Source organism: Lygodium microphyllum, chromosome 23, assembly GCF_053477565.2.
Source record: "Lygodium microphyllum isolate KBCC chromosome 23, Lygodium_microphyllum_v1.1.10, whole genome shotgun sequence".
NCBI lineage: Eukaryota > Viridiplantae > Streptophyta > Polypodiopsida > Schizaeales > Lygodiaceae > Lygodium > Lygodium microphyllum.
Window position 1 is genome coordinate 96690050 of NC_141157.1, and position 26594 is coordinate 96716643.

Here is a 26594-nt window from a genome sequence, read left to right on the forward strand (position 1 = left end):
GAAAGTCCAAGGAGTAGTTGCGGGAGGGTCATCTCCCGGTATCCATGTGGATATCTCACCCCAAAACCAAGTTTTTCCTTCTTGGTTTTATATCGGTTTTAATTTAATCATGCAAGATGAATTGTTAGGGGTAAGATATATTTTGTCCTAGTTAGTTATTTACGATGAAGGAGTTTAGTTTAATTGAATATGCAAAAATGATAATATTTAAAACATAGTTTCCTTCAAATAGCATCATGCATTGAAACGAATTACGAGCAAGATTATCTACCTACTATAGTAGTATATTTCGGTTAAATCTTGAAGGAATAAAAACTGCCTCTTGCACCATTAACCCCTATTCTTTTTACAACGAATCATCATAGAAGGTGAAATTTTATGAAAGGTTTTTTACTTTGCTTAAACTCTAGGAAGTCATCATTGCTAACGGCATATCTTAGCAAGGGAAAGATTGTTTATTTGGCATGAGTTTTTTTCACAAGGAGAAAAGGAAGATTACTTGAATTTATCTAACCTCGATGCAATAAAGTTTAGGACTGCAAAATCAATCGTCACATAGATAACAAGTCGTGCCTAGGTGATCTCGATATTACCTTCTAAAAGTTATTCGAATTAATGTAAACTTAGAAATACCTATGCTGCGAAATATGCATTGGGAATAATTTAGAATCCAGAGAAATGTTTATACTTTAAAATACTTGCCCACCTTCCCTGATTGTAGGATCAATAAATCATGAAAGAACTAGGGTTTGTCCCTGAGGTTCTTAAAGAAAAGGAGACCCTAGGTCTGACAAACATTAGCTTAAAGAAACTGAAACGGATTGCTTCATCGCATAGTACGATGCAGGACTTGCGCGGCAAGTACGAAGTCATATGGTCTTGTGATTGATTCACAAGAAGAAAAGTGAAATACCCTCAACAAGGATGGCGGATCCTTACGCAAGTTATCTTGCAAAATGATGTATTCTTTGATATCCTTCTAAGTAAGGAAGGTTAAAAACCGGAAACTAAAGTATCCAATGAACTTTAGGGTTGACCAAGTTGGGTTAATAGGGTACGCCCTAACCCAGAATATAAGGGATCTTGCCAAGTTGCAAGACATCCTGGAACGAGTGCTGATGCATTCGAAAGGAAAGAATCATTCCTTAGCAGTTTGCCAACAACAAGATCGGTTAATGAAAGTGTTTGTGCTTGCTAGAGAATTTAGAGCACTGTTTGATTTATAAATTAAATGAATATTCAGTTACCCCCGACTGCCTGCCTGACCCTAACCAAGGGGGTTGTTGACCGCGCCGGGAATGTGGACCGAACCCGCCGCGAGAGGTCTCTCCGTTGAGCTCTACTTGGAGCAGGAGGACGCTTGGGTGCTAGGGGGGGCTCTAGCCGTAAATCCCTCGCCTTCCGGGTCCTGCACAAGAGGCTAACGTGACTCGGGATTGAATCTCGAGGCCCGCATACTAGTCTACGGGCAAAAGCTTGGATTAGTGATCCCTGTGGATTACTGGATGGCCTTCGGGCGGATTATGGACAAGCCACGGGTGGAATTCCTTGTATTTCTAAGACAAATATGATAATATGTTAATAAAGAACTTGTTTGATATTGTCTTTCTATGTCACGTGATAAGATTGTGTGAAGGAACCAGTGCTTAACGGATTAATTAAAGAAGCTGATTGTTACATGTCAAATTAATGTGTTAGATAATTACATAACTAAAACAAACCGAGGAAAGTGCGGAGGATGGGCCATGGGTCCGTCCTACGGTTGGGTGGTCCCGGTTAGCTGGGAACTTTTCTCAAATCTTGAAGAACAGCGGGATGATCGTCAAAGGACACGAACAACAAAAGCGTTGACCTAGAGTTATGTCTAACCGATTTTACGCTGTTTTAGGGGAACGGAATGGGACTATGCCTTATGGCAGAGAGGTTGAGCTTTCCATCCCTCTCGTTTCCCATTCTCCTTGAACCAAGTGCAGCGTGAATCCGCTTCGGACCTGGCGTTTCTGCGTAAAGTAGTTCGCTTGGGTCCGACGCTAGTTGCTGTTAGGTAATGACCAATCAGGAAAAACCTAATTCCGGTCGATCCTAAGTGGGAACGGCCAGGATACTTCCGCTACGTGGCAGACGCGGAAAGACCTAGATCGCAAATCCCGTAACATTCCATGGGAGTGCCGGGCGGAGCTTTCTAGAAATCCTTCCCGATGGACTGCTAAGACGTGTCCTGGATGATACTAAGTGGACACGTTACAGAAGAAGACAACCAGATTCTTAATCCCCAAGATTGATGACAGTTTGGATTGACTTTCAGGAGCTTTTGTATCTAATAGGATTGATTTGAGGAGTGGATAGTGTCAGGTTATACAGATGCTCCAAGCATTTCAACAAGATTATGGTTATTTTGGACCACATTGGAAGATGCAAGCACATTTTTTAATGACATATTTGTGTTCCATAAGATGCAGTATGGGCATTTGGAAAGGATTTTTAAAGAATCAAGGAAGCCCCAAAGTTTCTTAAGTGGAAATTTTGGTGAATTCTTCCTTTAAAGAGTCCGTTGTTTATGGCATATTGTTTTTTAGGGCCTTCTTCAGTTTGACCTTGAGAAGGTTGGAGTGGAGATCAAACTTGTGTACATTACACAATTTCTTAAACCTGTGCTCATCTAGAAAAGGTACATGATGAACTTTGCAAGGATTGGAAAAATGCCTAGTTCAAAGGGACTTAAGACAATATTAATGATTTCAATGATTGAAGCATCTTGATTATGTGGCCAATTGAGCAGTGAGATTCTGCCAGGAGAACCAAATTCACCTTTGGTTTCCTTTTGGATCAATGTGATGGACGAACAAGTTCTTTAAAGCTTATGACTCACGGTTCTGTGATGATCTAATGCTGTATGTGGACTAGTAGGCTATCATCAAGTGCACAAAGGATGAACAAACTCGAATGACAAAGGCATGTTGATGATCTGTATGACAATAGAAAGTTACAATGGTGATGGAAATGAGTGAACTGGTGCAATGATCTAAGTGACGTACAATGTGGTAGAGTAGGAACCAACTGCAGAAGGAGCCGGGGTCGATGCAGAATGTGGTAGAAGGGCCACATGGGGGTTAAAGGCTCAAGCCTGGTTGTGTAATGCGGAGGGGTCAGGGACTCTTGAAGAGGCAGTTCAGTACTTACGGTAGAGTCAAAGATGCCATGAAAAGTATGGTGTAAAGCATGGTCACTTCTTGAATGCGAGTAGCCAACTAGCACTCATAAGTAGGGGTATCGGACTGTGAGAAGAAACTGTGTTTTGGATGCCATGAAGAAGGGAAATGGCTGTAGTGGCAGTCTTGGAGCAGCACAGCCTGTGTTTGGTGGTGTAGAGGCTGCAGAAGAATGACAGCATGAGCAGCAGGGAGCAGTTGCTAGGTAGCAAAGACCTGTGTTTTGATGTGGAACAACAGCAAGGACAGTTTGGAGCACTGGATGTCATGACAGCAATGTCTTGACTCATTGAGCAGCAAAAAGAGCTGTGTTTTGGCTGAAGAACTGTGTATCAGGACAGCAACAGCGGCACCTGCAATGAATTAAGACGTGGCAAGCTGTAGGAGGCATTGCTGATATCAGTAGCAGTCATAGGAGCAGGTAATGATGTCACTGGGTGCTCATACCCAAGGTGTCCTAAGCAGAAACGCCAAAAATGTTCATTATTCATAGGCTCCCATGTAGTGGCTAAAGCATGGAGTGATGGAACTCAAAGCCGTCAGCAATCGGCGGGGATAGGGAATGAGTCATCATGTAAGGCCACTAGGTTGTGCCTTGCCATGAGCAATCACTCAACGAGTTTGAGAGTCTATGATCTTGACTATGGTCATAGTGAATAAAATTGCTTGCCCCAATCAGAAAAGTTGCTAAATGGATAAGAGATTTACCCCCAATACACATCGTCCAACAAAGCGAGCTCTTGACTCTTGTTAGTATAAAACTTGATGCAAACTAGATCATGAATCTTAACCGAGGATTTATTCCCACATCAGACATTTGTGGTTGTAGGGGCTCCAAAGACAAATGTCATGTGATGTGTGGCTCCACTATCTACAAACCAAACAAGTGCAGAAGTGCTCATTGCTCAGTAAGATAGAGTGGGCCTCTGCGGTCACCTTGTTGTTGGGAATAAAGGGCCATCGTGCCTTTTATATGTGCACGAGTGTGAACACACCCTTAGCACATTTATACTTTCATATATATCTATCTAAAACCTAAAGAGGTACACTCGTCATTGTATCGAACATCAAGTGTCGTGCTCACACTCTCCTTTCTACTCACTGCTCTCTCTACTTTGTGTGTGTGTGTTATCTGTCACATTCACTCTCAGCTCCTCGTCTGGCTTCATCAAACTGGTATCGGAGCTCACAAGTCGTGCACGCTTTTCGGAGTCAGTAACAGTCGTCAGGTTGAGTGACAGACGAGCCGGAGCTTCAAGCACCAATTGTCAGTATTTGGCTGGTGCAAGAGAGGCAATTGGACAGGTGAGCAGGAGTTGTAGGTGTCGTAGGCAAGTAGGGTAGCAGGCCTGCAGCAGCACGTGATGGGACGAAGCCAGCGGGTGCAACAGAGCAGTAGTTGTGGCACAGGGCGACAAGGAAGGGTAGGTGTGACGGCTGGCAACGGACTAGCAGGGCAGCAGTCGCGCCCCCTCCCCCCCGGTGGTCACTTTTTTTTTCAAAAAAATTAGTCTTTTTTAAAAATCCCTTTTGCCCCCTTTCCTTTGCGGGCGTTCATGCGTGTAAGCACAATTCAGGTTTTTTGGGCAGATTTGTGCTTGAAATTTGGGAATTTGTCTAGATTTTATGCGAGCAAGACACAACAGTGATATTTGCCTCAAAAATTGCAGGGATTTGTGACATTTTACCTCCGACATTTGGGGCTTTTCATGTACATGCAAGAATTGGGCTGAAATTTACCCAATTTCTCGACATTGATGCACATTGGACCCCGTGCAATTTGGGGCTTTTGCTGTTTGGGCAAAATTTGTGCACCATTTGGTCATTTTATGTATTTGTGGGTTTAATTCCATGCAATTTGTACACCTAGCACTTTGAAAAATTTGGCGATTTTGTTGAAATTGCTCTATTTTGGTAAAATTGGCATGTTCCATGCATGTCAGAGATAGTGCAGATGTATGGTTGATGCTTTGCGCACAAAAATTTTGAGGCTTTTGACCATGCGTGTCAAATTTTGTGCCCGTGGGTCATGTACAACAGAAATTGTAGCTAAAATTTGGGACTTCTCATGTAATGTGATGTATTTGTCCTTGGAACAACTATAATCAGTTGTGGAGTGCTGTAGCACAAGGTTTAGTGCTTCTGAAAATTCATTTGAAGACCTGAAATTTCTGCTTTTATGTGGTCATTTATTGCTGGTTGGCACTTGTTTGCACCTTGGTCACTTGTGTGACAGTTTGGGCCTGCATTTGCTGAAACTTTTTTTTGGTCACATTTGGGCTGAAAATCATGTCTGGTAGCAGTGACAACAGTCATCTCATGCACATTAAGAAGCTTGAAGGAGCACATAACTTTGCAGTTTGGCAAAAACAGTGCTATAATATCTTGTTGCAGAAGAAGCAGGCAAAGCCGATTAAGACCAAAAGGGCAAAGCCCACAGATATGGAATAGGAAGATTGAGATGAGTTAAATGAGCTTGCACGCTCAACCATCGAGCTATCAATTTCTGATGCCTTGCTATTTAACATTGAAGGTTTGGATTCTGCCTATGCTATTTGGACTCGACTGGAAGAATTGTATGCATAGAAGAGTGCCACAAGCAAAGTTTATTGTCTGAAAAGCTTATGATTTGTAAATGAAAGAGGGTATAACAATGTCTACTCACTTGAGTGAGTTTAACTCCATTTTCAGCCAGCTAGTTGTGTTGAAGTTCATGATTGATGAAGAATTTAAGGCTACGTTCTTGCTTTGCACTCTGCCGGAGAGTTGGGATACATTTAGGACTGCTATGAGTAATTCTAATGCGATCCTTTTGTATGCTGATGTAGAGAGTGCTCTACTCATGGAAGAAATGAATCGGTAGAACAAAGCATTCAGTAAGTCTTCTAGTGCTTTGCTTACTAGGGGCAGATCATAGCAGAAAGACAAATCTGATAGCAAGGGATGCAGTAAATCACATGGTAAGGATGTTGAATGCCATCATTGTGGCAAAAAGGGTCACTTTAAACGTGACTGCTACAAATGGAAGAAAGAGAAAGGAAAGGGCAAGAAGACAGATGATAGCAAGGAAGAGAAGAAAGAGAATTAGCCTAAGAAGAGCAGTGTCAAAATTGAAGAGGTGAATGTAGTCACTCATGACAGTGATAGTGGGAATGACATACTCTTTTTCACACTTTAGTACACATGCTTTACTTGTAGATACGGATGATGACATGCATACTTGGATTCTAGATTTAGATGCTTCCTTTCATGTCACCTCTCATCGAGAATGGTTTTTTGACTATAAAGGGGGTCGACATGGTGTTGTTCATCTTGGGGACAACTATGCATGTGACATTGCAGGTATTAGCAGTGTGTAGTTGCAGTTTCAGTATGGTTTTGTCTTCACACTTCAGCATGTATGGCATGTACCTCAACTCAAGAAGAGTTTGATTAGCACAGGGCAGCTAGATGATGATGGATTTCATACCACCTTTGGTGATAGGAAATGAAAGATCTGTAAGGGATCTAGAGTGATTGCTAGAGATTGTAAAAGTGATACCTTGTATCCTCTCCACGTATCTAGTGTGTGTGACCATGTTGTTGCTGTGACTGAGTAGCCAAGTGTTTGTTTGTGGCATGGCCGGTTGGAACACATGAGTCACATTGGAATGAAAGTGTTTTCTCATTTGGGTTACTTCCCTTGTTTTCGTTATGCTGATTTTGAGCATTGTGATCATTGTGTTTATAAAAAATATGCACAGATGTCTCATAAAAAGTCTCTTTCACTAAAATCTTCTCCTCTAGAGTTAGTATATTCCGATGTATGTTGGATGCCAAAGTTATCTTTAGAGGGAAAGAAATATCTTGTCACCTTTGTCGATGATGCTACACGGAAGGTATGGGTTTACCCTATTCGTAGCAAGGATGAAGTGCTTGACAAGTTTCAAAAATTCTTGGCATTGGTTGAGAATCAGACTCATAAAACACTTACGTGTCTTTGCTTTGACAATGGTGGGGAATATGTGTCCAAGGCCTTTCAGGCATTTTGTGACAGCAAAGGGATAAAGAGGGAGCTCAGTGTCCCTCATAATCCACCCAAAAATGGAGTTGTAGAGCGTATGAAAGGGACCATATAGGATAAGGTTTGTATGATGCTGTCTCATACTCTATTACCCCATGGTTTTTGGACAGAGGTTGTCATGACAGCCATACACTTGATTAATTGGTCACCAAACAGGTCTTGGGGGGGGGGGGGGGGGGGGGGGGAAGGGGGGGGGAGGGGAGTTCTCCAAGAAGCGTGGTCGGGCATGCCACCTTCGTATGCACACTTGAAAAGTGTTTAGCTGCACATACGTAAGGAAAAATGTAGCAAATTTGAGCCAAAGTCTTGTAAATGCATTTTCCTAGGATATGGTGACGAGGGTGAAATGGGGTATAAATTGTGGGATTCGAGAAAAGGAAAGTAGTACATAGCAATGATGTTATCTGCTGGGAAGATCGCATGCACAAACAGCCTGAAAAGACTGAGGAGGTCCGTAGGGCTGTATTCTGGGAAGAAATACCTTTTGGACAACAAAATGTGCCCGCTGTACAACAGCAAATACTTGCTGTAAATGAACCTATAAATGCAGGAAATGATCAGCCAGGTATTGCCCATGAAAATGAGCCATTACATGTGCAGGAACAACCAGGATAGCAAGCTGCTAATGCTGATTTGCAGGCTGAAATACCAAGATAGCATGCTGAAAATGGGAATTTGCAGGCTCAACAGCCAGCAAACAATGACCATTCGGTTAGGAGATCGTCTAGGGCTACTAGACAACTTGACAGATTTGTTCCTGGTGCAAACAATGTGGCTGATTATGTCATGTTGACAGACTATGGTGAATCATCTTGCTTCAAGGAAGCAATGGACAGACAGGACAACAAGAAATGGTATAAAGCCATGTTGTCAGAGATGGAATCTCTTGAAAAGAATGGCACTTGGGACTTGGTGCAGTTGCCTAAAGGGCAGAAAACCCTTCCATGCAAATGGGTTTACAAGATGAAGGCCACTTCTGGTTCCCCACCAAAGTACAAAGCAAGATTGGTTGCAAAGGGGTACAAGCAGGAGCATGGAATTGACTTTGATGAGATTTTCTCTCTTGTAGTCAAGGTGACTACATTGAGAACCATTTTGGGCTTGGTTGCAGTTGAGGATATGGAGCTCATATAGATGGATGTAAAGATTGCATTTTTACATGGTGATCTGCATGAAGACATATATATGCAGCAGCCTGAAGGGTTTGTTGGACAAGGGAAATAAAAAATGGTATGTAAACTCAAAAGGAGTTTGTATGGGCTGAAACAAGCACCAAGAGAATGGTATCATAAGTTTGATACATTCATGCAGTCCCAAGGCTTTCATAGAAGTCAAGTGGATCACTGCTTGTACACCAAGAAGGCAGCAGATGGCAGCTTGATTATCTTGGTTTTGTATGTTGATGACATGCTGATTGCTAGCAGGGATACTCATGCCTTGGATTCATTGAAGCAAAGTCTTCATGGCAGCTTTGACACGAAGGATCTTGGTGATGCAAATCACATTCTTGGCATGCGAATACTGAGAGATAGATTAAAAGGCTTACTCTATCTATCTCAGCAGGAGTATATCTTCAAAGTTTTGCAGTGTTTCAAAATGTGGGGGGGGGGGGGGGGGACAATTGGGGTTCCATTGCCTTCATATGTGAAAATTAGTGCAGAGGACAACCCTACATCTGATGATGAGAAGGCTGAAATGGCCAAGATACCATATGCTTCAGTTGTTGGAACTTTGATGTATGCTATGGTTGCTACGCGTCTTGATATTGCCTTTGCAGTGGGAGTGGTTAGCAGATACATGGCAACCCCTGGCAAGAAGCATTAGGATGCAATGAAAGGTATTATGAGATACCTCAAAGGCACAAAGGAGTTGTGCATCTGCTTTAGAAGGCATCTATTGTTGGCTTTACGGATGCAGACTATGCTGGTCATGTGGATTGCATGAAGTCCACTTCTGGGTATGTGTTTACTTTCAGAGGAGTAGTCTCTTGGATCTCCAGGTTACAAAGTGTGTTGCATTGTCTACTATAGAGGCAGAGTATGTGGTTGCCACTGAGGCATTCAAGGAGACTTTATGGCTTGCACGTCTGGTGGGAGAGCTTGGCATCTCAGAGTTACCTGTTCTCCATTGTGATAGTCAGAGTGCTATCATGTTAGCACGGAATCCTGTCTTTCATTCAAAGACAAAGCACATACAGGTGAAGTACCACTTCATTAGAGATGTGCTTGACAGCAAGAGCATTGAGCTTGTCAAAGTGCATACAGATGAGAACCTTGCAGACCTTCTCACGAAGAGTCTTCCAGCAAAGCGGTTTGCTCATTGCCGACAGATGATGGGAGTTGGATAGATATATGTATTTCAGCTTTGTACATACCTAGACTTAGTTGATTCTTTTCTCAAATTGACACCCTAGTCACACCTACACTACTATATGGAGCAGAGGTATGAGATCATAACTTGTACCACAGGCGTCTTAGCCCATTGATCAGATTGGAGTAGAGAGGGATTATTATGATGGTTGGGATAGCATGGAAAGGCCATTGATCATGATGATAGCATGCATGATTAGGAGTAAGCCCTCCACCCCACATCCCATTGTCAGAGCAGAGCTAGAGGCAACACCTACAGTTACGGAGGCACTCTTCAGGGCAGTGACCTTTGACACAGACTATGGGAACTTCCACGCCATAGATACTCTAGATTGGTACTAACCTCATCTAGACAACTAGCAGCAGGAGGCGAGAAGAACTATTGGTTTTCACAAATGGCTATTTGGATGAGCCTACATGGTTTGGATATTGATCGTCTTCCACCTTTGGATTATAGCATTGACTGCCCTACACTTTCTCTTAGCCGATCAGAGCTGAACCCTGTGATCAGATTTGATATCTTGAGGATTAAGATAGCAAGGACATGGATCCATCCACTACTCCCTCTAGGATTGAGGATGGAGTTCTACAAGAGTCATTTCTTGTGTCTCTCTGATGATGGTTTCACTATTCGGCCAGCATATATGGACACACATCTCTCCCATAGTGTACGGGTTGCTATCGGACAGATCCGCACCTCCTCACATAGGCTTCAAATGGAGACAGGCAGATGGACAAATACCCTGGTAGAGGATAGGATTTGCCAGCTTTGTGATCGAGAGCCTGAGATGGAGGAGCACCACATATGCAGATGCACAGTATACTATGACATACGAGGATGGTACCACTGCCTCTTCTATGATGGATTTGGACCTCTTCATTGCGTCATGGAGTATGAGGACCAAAGATGACTAGGTCTTTTCCTCCTAGAGCTCGAGAGGCGCCGAACTGGACTACTGTGAGACAGGAGGCCAGCTCATCCAGAAGGACACACACAGAGAGCAGTGACAGACTTCTTCTACAGAGCCGACCCTATTGACACTACTAGCCTAGCAGAGACAAAGCCGCCCCGCCAGACACCTTATAGGCCACGTCGTGGAGTCACATTAGATAGAGCCATTTCCCTTCGTCGAGCACGACGACCCCATCTACGAGGACCATGCACGAGGAGGCCACACCACAGTCGGATTAGAGCCATTATCACGAGACACCGAAGACTCACCACCAAGCATATCAGTGAAGCAGCTAGGGACCGCATCATAGCTGAGATCATGTGCAGATCTTGAGATCAGCTATAACCCATAGTCTCCACCACACTTTTGTACATGGCTCTATCAGATTTGGTTCTCCTTTCCTTTCCTTTTCTTTTCTATCGATGAAACAACACTACACATGGTTCAACCCTAGTATAGTCCCATCATATAGTTATTTCAGTATTGTTTCATAGGCCACCCACTTATTTCTAATGTTATCTTTACCTTGCTGATGAGATGACATTAGACATGGATGTACTCTGGATTTAGTCTCATAGGCCACATTGGCCTTATGTAGACATTAATATATCTTTCTTTCTTTCTTTCTCTTTTGTTATAGGGTTCCATCCACCATAGCCACTCCATGGTTGCAGGCTCCATACCTAAGACTCACATTTGAGCTACCATGGAGTATTTGTTATTGCACGCAAAGTCATCACTCCATCTCCCATCTACATGGAGAACACTTCACATGCTTTTTCATCTCAAAGCAATTACAATAACTCCCATCAAAGAATCCATATATTCCTCCATTTTCAGCCCATCATGTCACTAGCATTGACCCATTGGATACGTTGCCAAAGGGAGGTGCACTTCACTTGAGAGAACCAATCAGTGTGTAGCTCTCAGCTAGGGGAGGATAGACTACTTCCAACGTCTTCATCTCAGCCATGCCCCGTGTCAAGTTTGTATGTCTTTTGGTTCATAGAACCACATACCTTCTTTGTTGGTCCTACTAATGTGCAAGTATAGATTGTAAGTCACCACAAATCCCCAAACACACACTAATATGTAAATTTGAAAAGGGACAAATGAGCTCCATTAGATATATCTCAAAATTTACATTGCAATTCATATAAATGTGTTTTAGGTACATCACGTTCTCACATTGTGAGAAAATTGGGCTAATTAAGACTCAAGTATACTAGCACAAACTCGCCAATAAACAAATAAATGCTTAGAGAAACAAAAAGTACAATGATGAAGGGTGGAAGGAAGAGACACTAAATGCATAAGTACAATGTGTAGAATAGGGGAGCCAAAGGACAAGTGAAGGCTCAATAAAAAGCAGTAGAAGTCAACATTCACCTTGCCACCTTAGGGACTTGTGTGGGCGGTGGGGTGCCAAAATGTTGTTGAGCTAAAAATGCATTGCAAACTGATTAGCCCTTTAAAACAGCCCCAAAAGTGTAAATCATCAAAAGTTTCACGAAATGGTGCGCAATCCTAAGGAAAACCCTAATTTCAGAGAATCCTTCTGCATCCATAAATAGATAGGCTGCCCATCATTCAGCCCATCCTTGTCTTGCAAGTTTCGACTATCAACCCTCTTCCACTAGTTGTCCATCCCCAACGACTACTACTATGTGGTCTACAACTATTGCCCAGCATCCTATTGCTGTCGGTGATCACTTGCCATCAACTTCAAGCGGTTACATTGCTGTGGTTACCAGTTTCAACCCCAAAGATTACTGTACTTTGGTTTCCAACCTGCTGCCCTTCCATTTCCGACAACAACCTGATTTGTGTTTGCATCACTTTTCTTCATCATCCTCTACTTTGAATACTGGTTACTACACTCGCGATCCATCTTTGATGAACGGCACACATTGACACCTCCCTTAGCCCGCTCCCACAAGAGCCACCAGCTGTTGGACAGTCTGCCCTTGAGCATTCTATACTTTCTCTCATTCATTTACAACATTGATTCATTCATTTCAGGGTTCTTTTTCTTCTTTGTTTGTGTTTGTAATTTTGCATTTTCATTTTACATTTTGCATTTAGGGTTTAGGGTTTAGGATTTGCATCTATTGCATTAATGTCTAACTTATTGTGTTTCAGCTATGTTCATACATTCTATATTTTGTCTGTGCAAACCCTAGCATATCTTCACATGGTATTAGAGTCTATGCTCTTTAAAAGAGTATCCTATGGTGGCTATCGTGGAGAGCTTGGTATTGTGCGAGATACATGAATGACGCGTAACTCATTCACAATGGCTCAAACGACTCTATCTTCAAATCCTCTAATGCTTTCTCAGCTACTGCTTCAATCAAGGCCCTAAGGAGGCCTTATGGTCTTGATTTGGAGGACAACACTCCTACTAACCTTTATCGTAGGGATCGCTCACAAAGGACCAACTCTTCTTCGTCTCATACTCCATAAGGTACATCTCAGTAAGCACTTTGTTGATGAGACTAATTACCTCTCAGTTGAGGAAAGACTATCCACTCAGGACACACCAAAAGTTCAAACTCTTCACAATTAAGCCCAATGGCAAGTTCGTACAATCCATTTTTGTGTGAGTCCAATTTTGTCTATACTGCTCCTTTTGTTATGCAAGAACCAACTATAAGTCATCATGGATAGTATTTTCTCTCTCGAGATCGGGACTTCGGTATCCTTTTCCCTTATCTTGGCATCTGTCTTTCTTTCCTTTCAATTGAGTTGTTTTTTAATCATTTAACTATCATTTTCTACACTCGTAGTTTGTTTCCTTTTCATGACAAGTGGACTCCTAATTTGGTGATTGTACCTTCACATTCTTGACTAGCATAGGAGCCACCTTCCAAGGCTAACTTTTGAGGCAAGCCTACAACACTTAGTCAACATTTGAGCCATCTTCCGAGATCAAGTACGAGCACATTGCAACTACCTTGATGGTTGAATTTTTCCCCACTTTTCTAGTTGGGGAGGGTCAAGTCTTCCTCCTCCATCCATTCGATCTATTTGCATGGTGGACTATTGTCCTAGCATTTCTTCAACTAGCATGGAGCCATCTTCTGAGGTTGAAATTAAGGCTTGCCTTTGCTACTTGATCAGCATTGGAGCCCTTTCCCACCATTGAGTACGGGCATGTTCTGCATATCCAATGGTGGTTGAAATAGCTTGTCTGTTTTGTGATGTGGTGGATTTAACCATCCCTTTTTATTCTTCCCCTTGGGGCATAACTGCTTGATAGGCCGCAAACCATGTGTTCTCATTTTTAAAAAAAAAAGGTTCAATGTGGTTCCATCCACCTTTGTAAGTCCTTGTGGGCTGTTAGGCAACTAGTGAGCATCCTTTGTCAGATGCCTTGGCCTCTCTAGAGTGATTACTTGGGCTTCCTTGATAAGATAACAATTGTCTCTATAGTTTTGGTAAGCCACTGGGCAACTGTAGAGACCGGCTAGGCACGGAGATCGAGACAAACTGTCATTACGTGCAGTGAGAGACAGAGAGTGAGAGAGAGAGCAGAGTAGAGAGTAAGTACATTTTTAGGTACAATGACGAGTGTGTACCTTTAGGTTTTTAGATAGATATATATGTGTAAGTACAAGTGCTAAGGGTGTGTTCACACCCGAGCACATTTAAAAGGCATGAGGCCTTTATTTCCAACAACCTCCCACCTAAAGGCAATGTACCTTAAGAGGAGATTCGCCTACTCACTGAGTTCATGCTCAAATATAGATCCATATATCTTTGCCAAAGTATGACCGATCATGATAGTCCTGTAGTTGCTAGGAATTAGGGGATCACCACTTTTAAATAGCGGGATTATAGTATTGTCTGACCAACTCATAGGGAAACCTTCACATATTGCTCTATTGAATATATGTGCTAATATGGGTGCTAATATGTCACAAGCATGCGAGAAATGTTCTGCTACCAGTCCATCCTCATCCTGTGTCCTTCCATTTTGTAATCTATAAATTGCATCCCTAACCATTTTCCATGTGAAGAAATACCACTGTGTTGGCCTACAAGCTTGTGGGGGCTGCATAGGTGGCTGTCCTGGCAGGTCATACAGCTGTCTCCCATAGTCAAGCCAAGCATCTGGTGATGTAATCTGTATGGGGGCCTGTCTTTTATGAAACATCTTCCATGCGCTCTTGCTATCCCGCCCCAAAAATAGCTGATATATCTCTACTTCTGCTTTCTCTAAGTAGTCTCGTTTCTTCGTCCGCACAAGGCGTTTGAAGAACGCCTTTGCTTGGCGATGTGTCTGAGTGCCTAGCTCCACTTCTATCTGTAAGTGAGCTCGGGTGACTCTACACTCATCATCATACCAGCTATTTTGGGGAGCAGTAGATCATGTGGGTCTACATTGGGGCAAGGTGTGTGGGAATGCATACATGGCTGATCCATGTATGGCCTCTACTAAATCCCTTGTACATTCTTCCAACGATCTACTCAAGTCCAATGTATGTAAACTGGTTTGCAAAGAACCACTGTAGATATGTGAGGTATCTTCTGTAAAGTAGTATTTGGAATGTCTAGGGAGGCATGGTGTTTCATGTTTCATATGTATACAAGAGAGCATGAATGTCAAAATAGCATGATCTGTTGCTATGCCAATTGGTCTCTTAGATATCTTAAAGTTTTGGATGTCTAGTATCAATGCTGGTGAGCCCATCAAGTAGTCCACAGTACTTGCCCCTCCTTTGTGATTCCAGCATGTCAAATTGTCAGATCGTGGCTATTGTTGCAGGCCATTAAAGATGGCTAGTCTATGCGCACTTCCCAAAGTCAATAGGTGTGTCCCATAGGTACTCACTTCTTTATCCTGGGCTCTCCTGTGTAGGCCTATTTCATCTATGTCGATCTCTTTGAACATGGCATTATCACGCATATAAAAGTCACTTTGTCTATCTCTAGTGTGTGCATTGAAATCTCCTACTAATAATATGTCCCCAATGCTAGCATATCTCATGATATCCTCATAAAGTACATCAAAGGGAGATCCATCTCGTGTGGCATAGGTAGAATTTGTAGGAGGGAAGTAGCATATTGCGATGAATATATCACGTGGTCTTCTTGCATGTATTCTAATCCATAAATATCGTGCATCATCATCTCTTTTTATTACTTGCACTATCCCTTTGAGGTCTTTCCGGTATAGTATGGCCACACCTCCAGAACCCCTAGTGCTTCCTGGTTTTCTAGTTGCTGGATGAAATGCACTTTCCCACTTGTATCCCTGGACGTCAAATAGCCGGCTACCTTTACATTGGTGTTTTTGTGTGCATTGCTATATCTATGTTTCTGAAGCTATCTTCAAAGTAACCAGAATCCAAGCGTAAGGCTCCATTACAACTCCATATTGACATCCGAAGTGTCTCATAGGCCTTGTACCGTCATGAAGTACTTTTGTCAGTGACGATGACTCGTCCATCTCTATAAACATCCCACTTTCCCTCTTTGCAAGCCTCCAATACCTTGGGCACGTGTTCTTTGCGATGCGCTATTTGTGCCGGGGTAAGGTCCTCATCGAAATAGATCTTCTCACTGGGCTCTCCTCTTGGAGAGGAAGGCCTTTGTTTTCTCTTTGTCCCCAAAGTGAAGAATTAGAGCCTTGGACTTAAGAGTCCTCTTTCCCCACTCTCCAAGCACTGACGATAGGCATGTCTGAAGCCCCAATTTTGTCAGCAAGTGTCTTAGCATCTTCTTGTGGGCTGCTCTTCTCCTCCCATCCTACTACCCGTACGTGTAAAACCCTAGCCGGTCTCCTAGTCTCTTCTTCCAAGGTAGCATTCATTACTTTAGTCTTGTTTACGCATGTTCCCTTATTCTTTTTTACTACCTCAATCCATGGGCTGGCTTCTTCTATTTGCTTCTGTGTTGTCTTTGCCACTTCTGCCCATGAGTGAACCTCCCTTTCACATGCCTTCAAAGCCTCTTTCCTCTTTTTGTAGTTTTTTTTGCACATTCATTTCTTTTTTCTTAAATGTATTCAATTCTTTCCTCAGTTCTAAGATTTCAGATTTGTAGGCATCTACCACTTTCAGCATCAGTTTTCAGCGTATGCATTTCAGACAGCATTTGTGCGTGTAAGTCATTCTTCATCTTTATCTGCATGTCTTGCATTTCTTCCCTCTGATTTTCTATTAGTTCGGCTTTGACCTGCTCTCGTATTTCTTTTTATTCATGGTGCGTGAGGTCTTTCCATGCCTATCAGATGCTGGGGAGACGGTTCAATCACGGACCCTACGGCCATACGTCTTGTACCGTGTGTTCTTAGAAGGGGTGTTGAACATTGCTTCCATTGACGGTTGTGTTAGTTTTTGATTAGATTCATCTCCCAGATATTCATTTTCCACGGTTTGATGCTTGCATTTGTCTACATTATCCATCTCTCACACACTGTGTGCAAAGCCACTCAGCTTGTACTTTGTACTGTCAAAATCAGAGCAAATTCTGTGATTCTTGCAAATTTCCAAGGTTTCCCTAACCCTTCTCTAAATTTTTGCAAGCCCAGTAATCTTTTACGAGCCCAAATGCCTTTACACTCTTTACAGTCACTACAGAAATACAAATTGCAGTCCCAGTCAGTGCATTACTGCATACTCCGTGACATGATCAAAATCAAAGTCAATGCATCATTGCCTAGTCCACAGGCCAGTGCATCAATACATTCACCCAGGTCTGCATTCATGTCATTCTGAGTACATTTGTGTCCCTGTAGGACAGTGGCTGTCTCCTTGTGTAGAGACGTGACCTTGCAGAGCAGCTCCTTCGGGTCAGCACTCACACCAGTCCTGCTAGACTACTGTCACTGCAATTGCTCCCACCAAACTGCTGCCTCTTGTAGGACGGACATGACAGTCACGTCAGCTCTTGTCACTCGCGCCAGACACGTCCATCACGCCAGGCATGTCTCGTCACGCCAGCATCCTGGCACTCACACCAGACACGTCTCGTCACCATCCCCGTCAGTATTTCGTCAGCAATCAGAGAGAGAGAGAGAGAGAGAGAGAGAGAGAGAGATGTCTGGGGTTTACGAAAAAAAAAAAAGAGATGTCTGGGTTTGAAACTGTCATAGACAGCAGCATGGGCATGCATGATGAGATAGAGGCTTGTAAGGAAGGTTGATAGAGAAGATGTGGTAATGCGGTAAATGATTGGAGATTAGATAGTATGAAGAATGGCTCCTCCTGGCCCTCCTTACATGGAGTTGGGCAGGTAAATGATTGCTTGATGAAAACACTCTAAAGTTAATTAAATTTGGCTAGTGATAATATTTACTTTATCCTGCTTTAGCCTTGCGGAATAGTTCTACACATCAGGTTTTTGGAGCCCAAAAGACGAAATGGGAGGTTAAAGAGATGATTTATATCATTACTGACATCTCCTACTTTTTTCTCGAGCTGCATGCAAGGGAAATGATTACTGCAATGATCAAGCCTGCTGAAATGGCAATTATTTGAGCCTAGGAAACAGAAACAGCTAGGAAACCATTGGGAAACATCAGGCTTGTAAGATTCTTTTACTACAGAGTTATGGAAGGGAAAACTGCAAGAAGCACAAACATAACTGAAAAAATCAGGGAGATAATCAGCCGATAAATGGTGAATGAGCAAACATTTTGGGTGATATTTTGGAAAAGTACCAAACACAAACAGGTTCTAAACAGCCTCTCTGTCATGATAGTTTGTCAGGAGATCTATCAGTTGGCAGCCCATTGCTCTTCTTTTCATGCAGTATAAGGTCTTGGTGATGCGGCTCTGGTCACTCCTTTTGCATATTGGTCATGCTACACATGTAATTTTTGTGGCTTTGGGCAACATCCTTAAGTGAATGCGAGCTAAAGTAACAAGCAGAGTGGCAATTCTTGTCAATGGCTTAACAAGCATAATGCACCGAAAGAGTCAGAGCAAAGCCTCCTTCTTGCAGTTGGCACACTTCACATTTAGGGCATCACATGAGCAAGAGATTGCAAGTTGCACAAGGTTGACATGTTATGTATTATGTGGATTCTGAGTACTATGACTCATGCTTTGAACCATCACATGGCAGAGAAGTTTAACTCATGCTTTACACGTGATGATAGAAGTATGTTTTGTCGATCTCCTGTGCTTAATTGGTATATCATTCCAAAATTTTTGGCTTTCTTGTGGTCCTTGGAACAAGAGTTCTAACCAGGGCTTAAAAAAGAGGAACGAGGTTTGGTAAGGCCTTATATTGGCTGTCAGTAACCTAGGAATTTTTGCATGCCTTTGTCTTGGCATGGTGGACACATTTTGGTTCTGAATGTGATCAAACTGCTTACTTGATGTTAGTTTTCTTACCTTAAGGCTGGCTTGGTCTTTTTGTTCCCACCAAAACAGGCAAAGCCCTTATTGTAGTAATTTTGACACTAGTTTTTTTGCAATCAATGTATAAGGCATGCTAGTAAAAATTATTTGTGAGGTCTTTCTGATGAGGTGATTGTAACCACAATTAAAATTGGGTGGCATGCAGATAACTCTTGAGCTGGTGGTAGATGAGTCAACATGCAAAAGGATGAAAAAAGAGCTTGGTGATTTTACAATGCATAAATAAAGGAATTATGGGATTTAGTATACTAAGTATGACCAACTCTTTGCTGCAAGCTGAATCCATGTCTAGAATCGCTGTAAAATTATGCACATCAAACAAGATAATTTTCAGGAAAGTGGTTTAGCTTAGTATGAAAATGAAAGGCTTCTATCCTCCATTGTTTTGGTTTTCTTGATCCATAAGACAACAAATACTTGCTGGGAAAAAAAGGATCAAATAAGTCATCTGTGTAAGTCTAGAAATTGGTTGATATTAACAGCAGATGCTAGTACCAAAGTCTCACAAAATTGGACCATACGGTAGTATCATCTTCACTTAGCATTCACCTGCCATGGGTGATGCCAGAAAGGCAACACAACCTCTCTCAGTATTATTCGTTTAGCTTCTATGTCCTTTGGGATGAAGGAGCAATTGTGGTTTCACACCAGAACAGCTGCTTTGTGTGCATAGTGGGTGTCTCATAGCATGTGTTTATAGTTTTCTCCAAAACAATAGGCCTGCTGTTGCTACAGTGGAATTTGACAAAGAAGATTCTTTTGGCCCTTATGACCTTCTGACTGTTCTGGGAAGCCGGATTAGGAATCAACTAAAAGTGCGTTGGTATCTGTATCATTGGATGTTGACAGCACACCCTTATTTACTTGATATCTCGTGCCAATGTATGGCACTTGGAGATGTAAGTGGGATGCTTAGAAGGCATTTTATTTAATGTAGAATCTGAATCTGTTTTCTTGGGCAAACCACATCAAGTCCTATGCTGAGGATGGTGCATTAGATGAAGCATGGATCATTTTCTGTAAAATCCTTATAGGGATGTGGTTGCTTGGAATACCATAATTGCACCATTTGCAAGAATGCCTAGTTTAGAAAACCATTGATCTTTTGGACAGACACAGGGTAATAGTATCAAACAAAGCTATGCCATGTTTGCCTGTCCTTGATGCATGTTCCAGTGTTACCAGCATGGATCTTGGCCATTGAATCCATGCAGCAATCATGGACTCCGAAGAGTGCAGATGTGGCAGTTGGGAAATTATTTGGTCAGCATGTACAGAAAATGCAATGTAAAAGCTCAGATGATGCAAGGGCACATTTATGCAAATGCTGAAAGGGGTATGTGATATCATGGAGCGCTCTGACCACAGCTGGTGTATATGAGCTTTAAAAGGGTGCTTTGGATGGGAGATGCCCTACTCAGTTTACTCAGTAGTGTGTGGTTGCTGTAAGGCGTCTGTTCGGAATAGGCTCACAATCTCTTTGTTGTAGAAGATTCCACTGTTTGATTGCTTTTTCATGGAATTGAGGTGGAAGAAAACTGTTTGGTCTTTGCAAATAGTGGATTACTATGTGACATTTAGTCATGCAGGTCCTTATCAAATTGTATGGAGAAAGGGAGAAATACAAGAAGCAATAGAAAGAAGTGTTTCGAAATTTCTCTGTGGGCTATTGTAGCCTATAATGCATTAATTTGATTTGAAACTTGTCGAATGTGAATGTAGCAGGAAGTATTTGTGATTTCATATATCTTTCCAGTGCACGTAGGGTTGTTCGTTTTGGAGCTATTCTTTGAGATCATTCAGCTTTAATGCACAGTTCATAAGCAGAGAGAAAGCATATCTCAACAGTGCACAATTCACAAGTTCAAACGGCAAATCTTGAGTTGAAATCCAATGCATTGAGTGATAATTTGGAACAAATAAGCATATATCTTCAAGATTCTACCTCACCGATTGTTGCATCAAGGAATGGGTATATCTAGTGAGCAAATGGATAATAAATTGATCTACTTTCATTCCATATTTTCATTGGCCAAACTAATTGGCCATGCGAGATTTTTGTGTTTTATGGGATTGCCTATTGAATCAAAGCACACATTGTATTAAAAAGGTGTTTATATATGTTTCTTTGCTCCTTCAGAATAATTGATCACATTGTGCTGTGGATCTTTTCTCTCATTTGTTGATCTCCCATCTTTAATAACAAGCCGACTAGAGGCCTTACCTCCAATTTATATAAGCTTGCCAGTGGCCATTGTGTGCATATATGATCTATGGGTGAGGTTGTCCATGGGAGAAGATTTGCATTGCATGATTATCTATACATTGCTATGCCATGGAGTATGCAGTCATGGCTTCTCGGTATTTGTTCTAATTGTGGACATTCATCCGTTGTGAGGCCAGGCGTCATGCCCAGAGAGAAAGGGTTAGTGCTAGTTTTATCTTGGGCTCCTACTAGAAGTTTTTGACATTTTTCCATATCTGAAAGGGGCTCTTTTTCCTCTTTTATCATTTAGTGCTCAACATCACAAGCTTTTGCTCAGGAGGCACTGTATGCCTCGCTAGGTGTGGGTGGGGGTAGAGGTTGCTGTTCCCCACTTTGGATTCAACATTCTCAGGTTATTGATTAGGATGATACCTTGTTTTATAGAACATTATTCAAGATTCAACGTTCCTATGCTGCACAAAACTTGTTGGATGAATGGAGAAGTGTAATCAAGAAGTCGCAATGGAGAGGTGATTAGGGAAGAAGGATTGAACCTTGGTAAAAGTTATTTGGCTTCAATCAAAAGCCTTTGAAGACTTCATTGATATTGTATGAAGCTAATACTACTATAAATCAAATGTTGGGCTGAGTGGAAGGGCAAGCTTGCAATAGATATGATGAGAGAGAACTATCGTGTGATAGGCAATAGGTCGGTAAGACCAAGGTATCATTAATTAAGGTTAGAACAAAGAGGAAACCTTAATTAGGGGACACGTTGTCAATAGCTAGTCAATGGAAGCTTGTTTTAGGGACCTTGTTAGTTAGGGGATGCTTAGCTCACCAAGACACATTGGTAAATCTTGTATTTACCTTTGTGATGGGACAAAGCTTTTGCATGAGAAAGAGCTCTTTATATGCTTAATGTTGGAGGGAACAAGTGCTACTCACCAAGCACTAGTAACAATACATTCTTTGATGCTTTTTTGTAGGTGACTTCTAAAGATGCTTGGTCACGTCATGGTACAATTAGGTAGAGAATTAAAGCATAATTCATACATTAGTATATAAGCCAAGTTGAAGGTGTGTAGATTTTATAAATTCTAACTACTATGTTTGACAAAAGTGGGTCATTACAAGAAAGATGTTAATAAATTAACAAGTTGTAGTCGATGTAATTTTATTACATAAGGATAACCATCTATTTGCGTGTACCTTTGTGATTAACCAAGTGATTCTTTGTTCAAATAGTTTTCAAGTAAAATTTTGTAGTTGCGGAATAATACTCAACAAGGTACACACTTAAGTAATTCATGCTAGATTTTCTCTTTTTTGATAGGTTATGAACTATCAAATAAAAAATTTGCATTTAGATGTTCAATGGAGTCATATTGTAATAAAGCATTCATATTCACTAGTTGAAGGAAGGAATCTCATGTGAGGATCAAAAGGAAGTAAAATACTTGTCTTACTATAAGAAAATGAAAAAGGCATTATGGACCTCATAAATAAGTAGGTCCATAAGATATATCTTTTATGTTCAAAAATACCTATATTGAGGATAAATGTTATACATTATCCTTTTGTGAATCATTTAATCTAAAGAAGAGTCACTTAGATAAGGGTAACATGTGTATAATTCTGTATATTGATATTGACTGTGAAAATGATGTTTGAAGCTCTATATTTTACTTGGATAATTCATGACCAAAGGGAGATTTTTTGAGACCTTACTTGCATGGTGGGTAATTGGTCAACGCATGCAATATTATGTAAACATGTGTGGAAATGTGTGTATGATGCTACTCTTCTAAGTCAATTGCAGTAATAATCAAGTCAAGTGTTTCCAAAATCGAGTCATGTTAGGCATTGAGTTTTTGGTAATGGAAATGTTGACAACTCTTCTTCGTAGGCTAAAATTACTTATTTGAGATGTCAACATTCAAACTTATGTACATGATTGGTCTCGAAGTCCATGTATTGAAAAAGACAACGCATCCCAAAAGTTTGTGTGGTGCCTTATCCTTAACTAATCAATCCTCGATAAATGTTGAAGTTGTGGGATGCCGCAAACAATCATGATAATGCCAAAATCACACGTATAGCATAACATTATCGTTAAATGGATTACAAAAATGAAAAAATAACTTCCAAATTTGGAGACAAATCCTTAAAAAAGTTTAGTTATACTTTTTGCAAAATGTAATTTGGAGTATCCACAAGAAGTTGTAAATGTGGAAGTTGAAGGTTTTTGCATTGCTTGTTGAATTGTTCTTTGTGAACATTGAAACTTGTACATTCCATCGTTATATTCATAAACAAGCTTATTAACAATCTCAATATTAATTTTACCTTACATGCTTTCAATCATTTTGAACTCATCTCCATGCTTTCATAAATGAGTCATAAACAAGCTTATTGTCCATCCTAATAGTAATTGTACTTACATACTTTCTATCATTTTCAAACCATCTCCATCCTTGAAAGCACGATATTTTCAGAAGGCAACTTCACTTTTTGAAACGGCCCTCTCACTCAACTAGTTCTTTTTGTTGCATTTTTATAATAACCAAAGTCATTGAAGCTTAATATGCAAGTTTTACAAATGTTGTGAACCAAGGTGATGGTAGGACTATACAAATGTAAATTTGCATGTCATTTTACTTCACTTCATTTTTTCTAGCATGGTAGAATAGATCATCCCCATCTACACTCATACTTACCTATGTAATTGTCCAATGTTGCTTTTAAAAAAATTAAAGTTCACTTTGAGATGGCTCCTACATTGTTAAAGGGATATGAACTACATGAAACTGCATGTGTGCATGCCACCCATTGCACCTACATGTTTGATAAGGTGCCAAAACCTCCTCTATAGAGCCAAATAAAAATTTGATCATATGCAAATTATCTATGTAGGGATGTACATAGCAGAAGAATTAGTTTGAATAGCGTACTTGGCATGCATGAAAAGTAGTAGAGGGCTTTGCTTAACACCCATGTCGAGGTAAATTAGAGGTGAGAAGAGGGAGCATGATGGTGGTGCTTTGGGATGGTAGAGAAGTTCTCATGTTCTCATGGTAACTTAGTTTCAATTTTTTTTCCAAAGATAGAATTTGTTGCAATAAAAAAATGGAAATGTGATGTGGTTAAATTTGAGAGGGTTAATTGGGCCATGCTTAATGATTTCACTTTTAGTTTGCCTCCTCCTTGCACAAGCTCAACTAGTAATGAAACTAGTTTAGATAGAAACACAATCATATGGTGTGTGTAGGGGTTATAGTTTCTAAAGTACGTGTGACTTGGCTGCTCATGGGACACATGTTGTAGGCCACTCACTTTATGATATTATGCATTAGAAACCTAGGTTGGTGCTTTGCACCTAGGTTAGGAACAATAAGGGTGCCCTAAGCCATGTTTCATGTGACAAGAGCAGGTAAGATCATACATTGTAGATATGGTCCTTAATTTTACCCTACTTGCATCATGCAATTAATACTTGTTAAATGCAAGTTACAAGTATTGTTCTCACATTAGTGTACACAAACTTCAATAACATAAGTTATCACATATACATCTACATTGTCGCACTTTCTTTGTAATGTTGCATGCCCTTGCCTTATAACACCTAGATAGAAATTGGCTAAACGTTAACATTCTATAGCACACATTTGAAACTCTAAAAGCAATAAGTAAGATAACCACAAGGAGCATTAAATTGAACCAAATGCATTGTAGTGTGCTAATTGTAAGTCTACCCATGAATTAACAAAGAAATAAATGTATACAAAACACTATAATCATCAATATGATCATATAATGATGGTGAAAAGGATGGCAATCTAGATTTGGAGGAAAGAGAGTTGTATGATTCTCTCTCTCTCTCTCTCTCTCTCTCTCTCTCTCTCTCTCTCTCTCTCTCTCTCTCTCTCTCTCTCTCTCTCTCTCTCTCTCTCTCTCTCTCTCTCTCTCTCATTTGTTCCCCTTTTGTAGCCATTATCTAGAGTACCAGAGCTACATACGCACATACACATACACAACACTTATCACACTCACAGCACCGTATTTTCAGTTTTCAGTTTTTAGCTTTTCATTCAACACTTTTATTTTAGATAGTTGGACCTCATCAGTTGTATCATAGTTTGTCTCATAGGCCAGTTTTGGTCTTTAGAAGACGTTAATATAACTTTCTTTCTTTCTTTCTCTCTCTCAAAATATTAATTTATTCATAAACTTGACTCATTGGGCCTAACCTAGACATGGTATTTAGAGAGGGGATTCAAGGTTTCTCTTGAATGGGGGGCAAGGTCTCTCCTTCTTGTTGAAATATTTGCAATCACACCTACTTTAGTTCCTTCGTGAGGAGCAGTGAGGGCTCAGGACCAAAATCCCATATGCACAGTAGGAGAAAGTACCACCATTCAAATCTTATAAAGCATTGTACTTGTACTCTTTTTCTAATGCAATGATAGTACTTTTTCTTTCCAGTAAAGTGTCATGTCACTGTCAATACACAAGATTGTGTTTATGAGTCCAAGTCTCAATCTTGGAACCTAATTCACTTGTTTAACAATTTGTCCTTGTCAGGGTCAATGTCTTCATGAGTTTCCTTTTCCTCTTTCAACCTCCATAGCTTCCGCATCTGCCATGCTCTAGATCCCGCGTATTTTAACACTTCTCTCACCATCTTTGTCTCTCCCTAAGGTTTTGGGGTGTGTGTGGGGCAGGGGGGTTGAAGTGTGTGTGTGTGTGTGCGTGCGTGTGCGCGTGCGCAGTGGTTAGAGGTTTTTGGGACTAGCAAGGGTTTTAGGTAGAGGGTTTTCTCTATGAAATGTTATTAGGGATTAGGTTTTTACAATATGAGGTTAGGCCTCACAAGAGAAGGAAGTGCTAAAATCTTTTTTGGGTTGGGGATTTGAGCAAGGAGGGGTTTAAGGGCCTTAGGGGTGTGAAAATTTAAGGGAGAGGGACAAAGTTTTTCATAGTTTGAGGGGAAGGTCTTAGGAGGAAGGGGGGTGGTGGGGAAACTCTAAGGTCTCAATGCTAGCAATGGGAGTATGCGAGGTTTTTATATTTGCATGAGTGTAGGTTATGTTCCCTTTTTGCCTTCCACCCATCCTCTCTCCTTTTACCTCTCTACTCTTTCTAGTTATGCATGTGCTTAAATTGATCCAAGAGACAATCCATGTATTGTGGGAATATTTAACCTTAAGGAGATATGGACAATTACTTGGCGCATTAGCCAATCATTTTATTTTAGGTTTAAAGTGAATTGGATAAGGAAACATTTGCTAGTATTCAAAATTTTCAATTAAATGTTATATTAACATATTGAATATTTTATATAGAACAATGTTTTAAAGTATTCAATGCTTTAATTAAAACGTTTAAAATAGTTATTTTAAAATCTCATAGTAATTGT

The 26594-nt window shown here is 40.9% G+C and overlaps 1 protein-coding gene across 2 annotated transcripts in view; it reads left to right on the forward strand.

Annotated features, from left to right (window-relative positions):
- LOC148016505 (Acyl-CoA N-acyltransferases (NAT) superfamily protein) overlaps positions 1 to 20595 on the forward strand; it is a 69087-nt gene extending 48492 nt beyond the window's left edge. For both annotated transcript variants that reach the window (XM_087664611.1, XM_087664612.1), the window contains one exon: positions 19115 to 20595. In XM_087664611.1, the coding sequence (XP_087520737.1) occupies positions 19115 to 19195 (81 nt within the window). In that variant the 3' untranslated portion in view covers positions 19196 to 20595. The remainder of the gene's footprint in view (positions 1 to 19114) is intronic.
- Positions 20596 to 26594: the final 5999 nt, after the last annotated feature.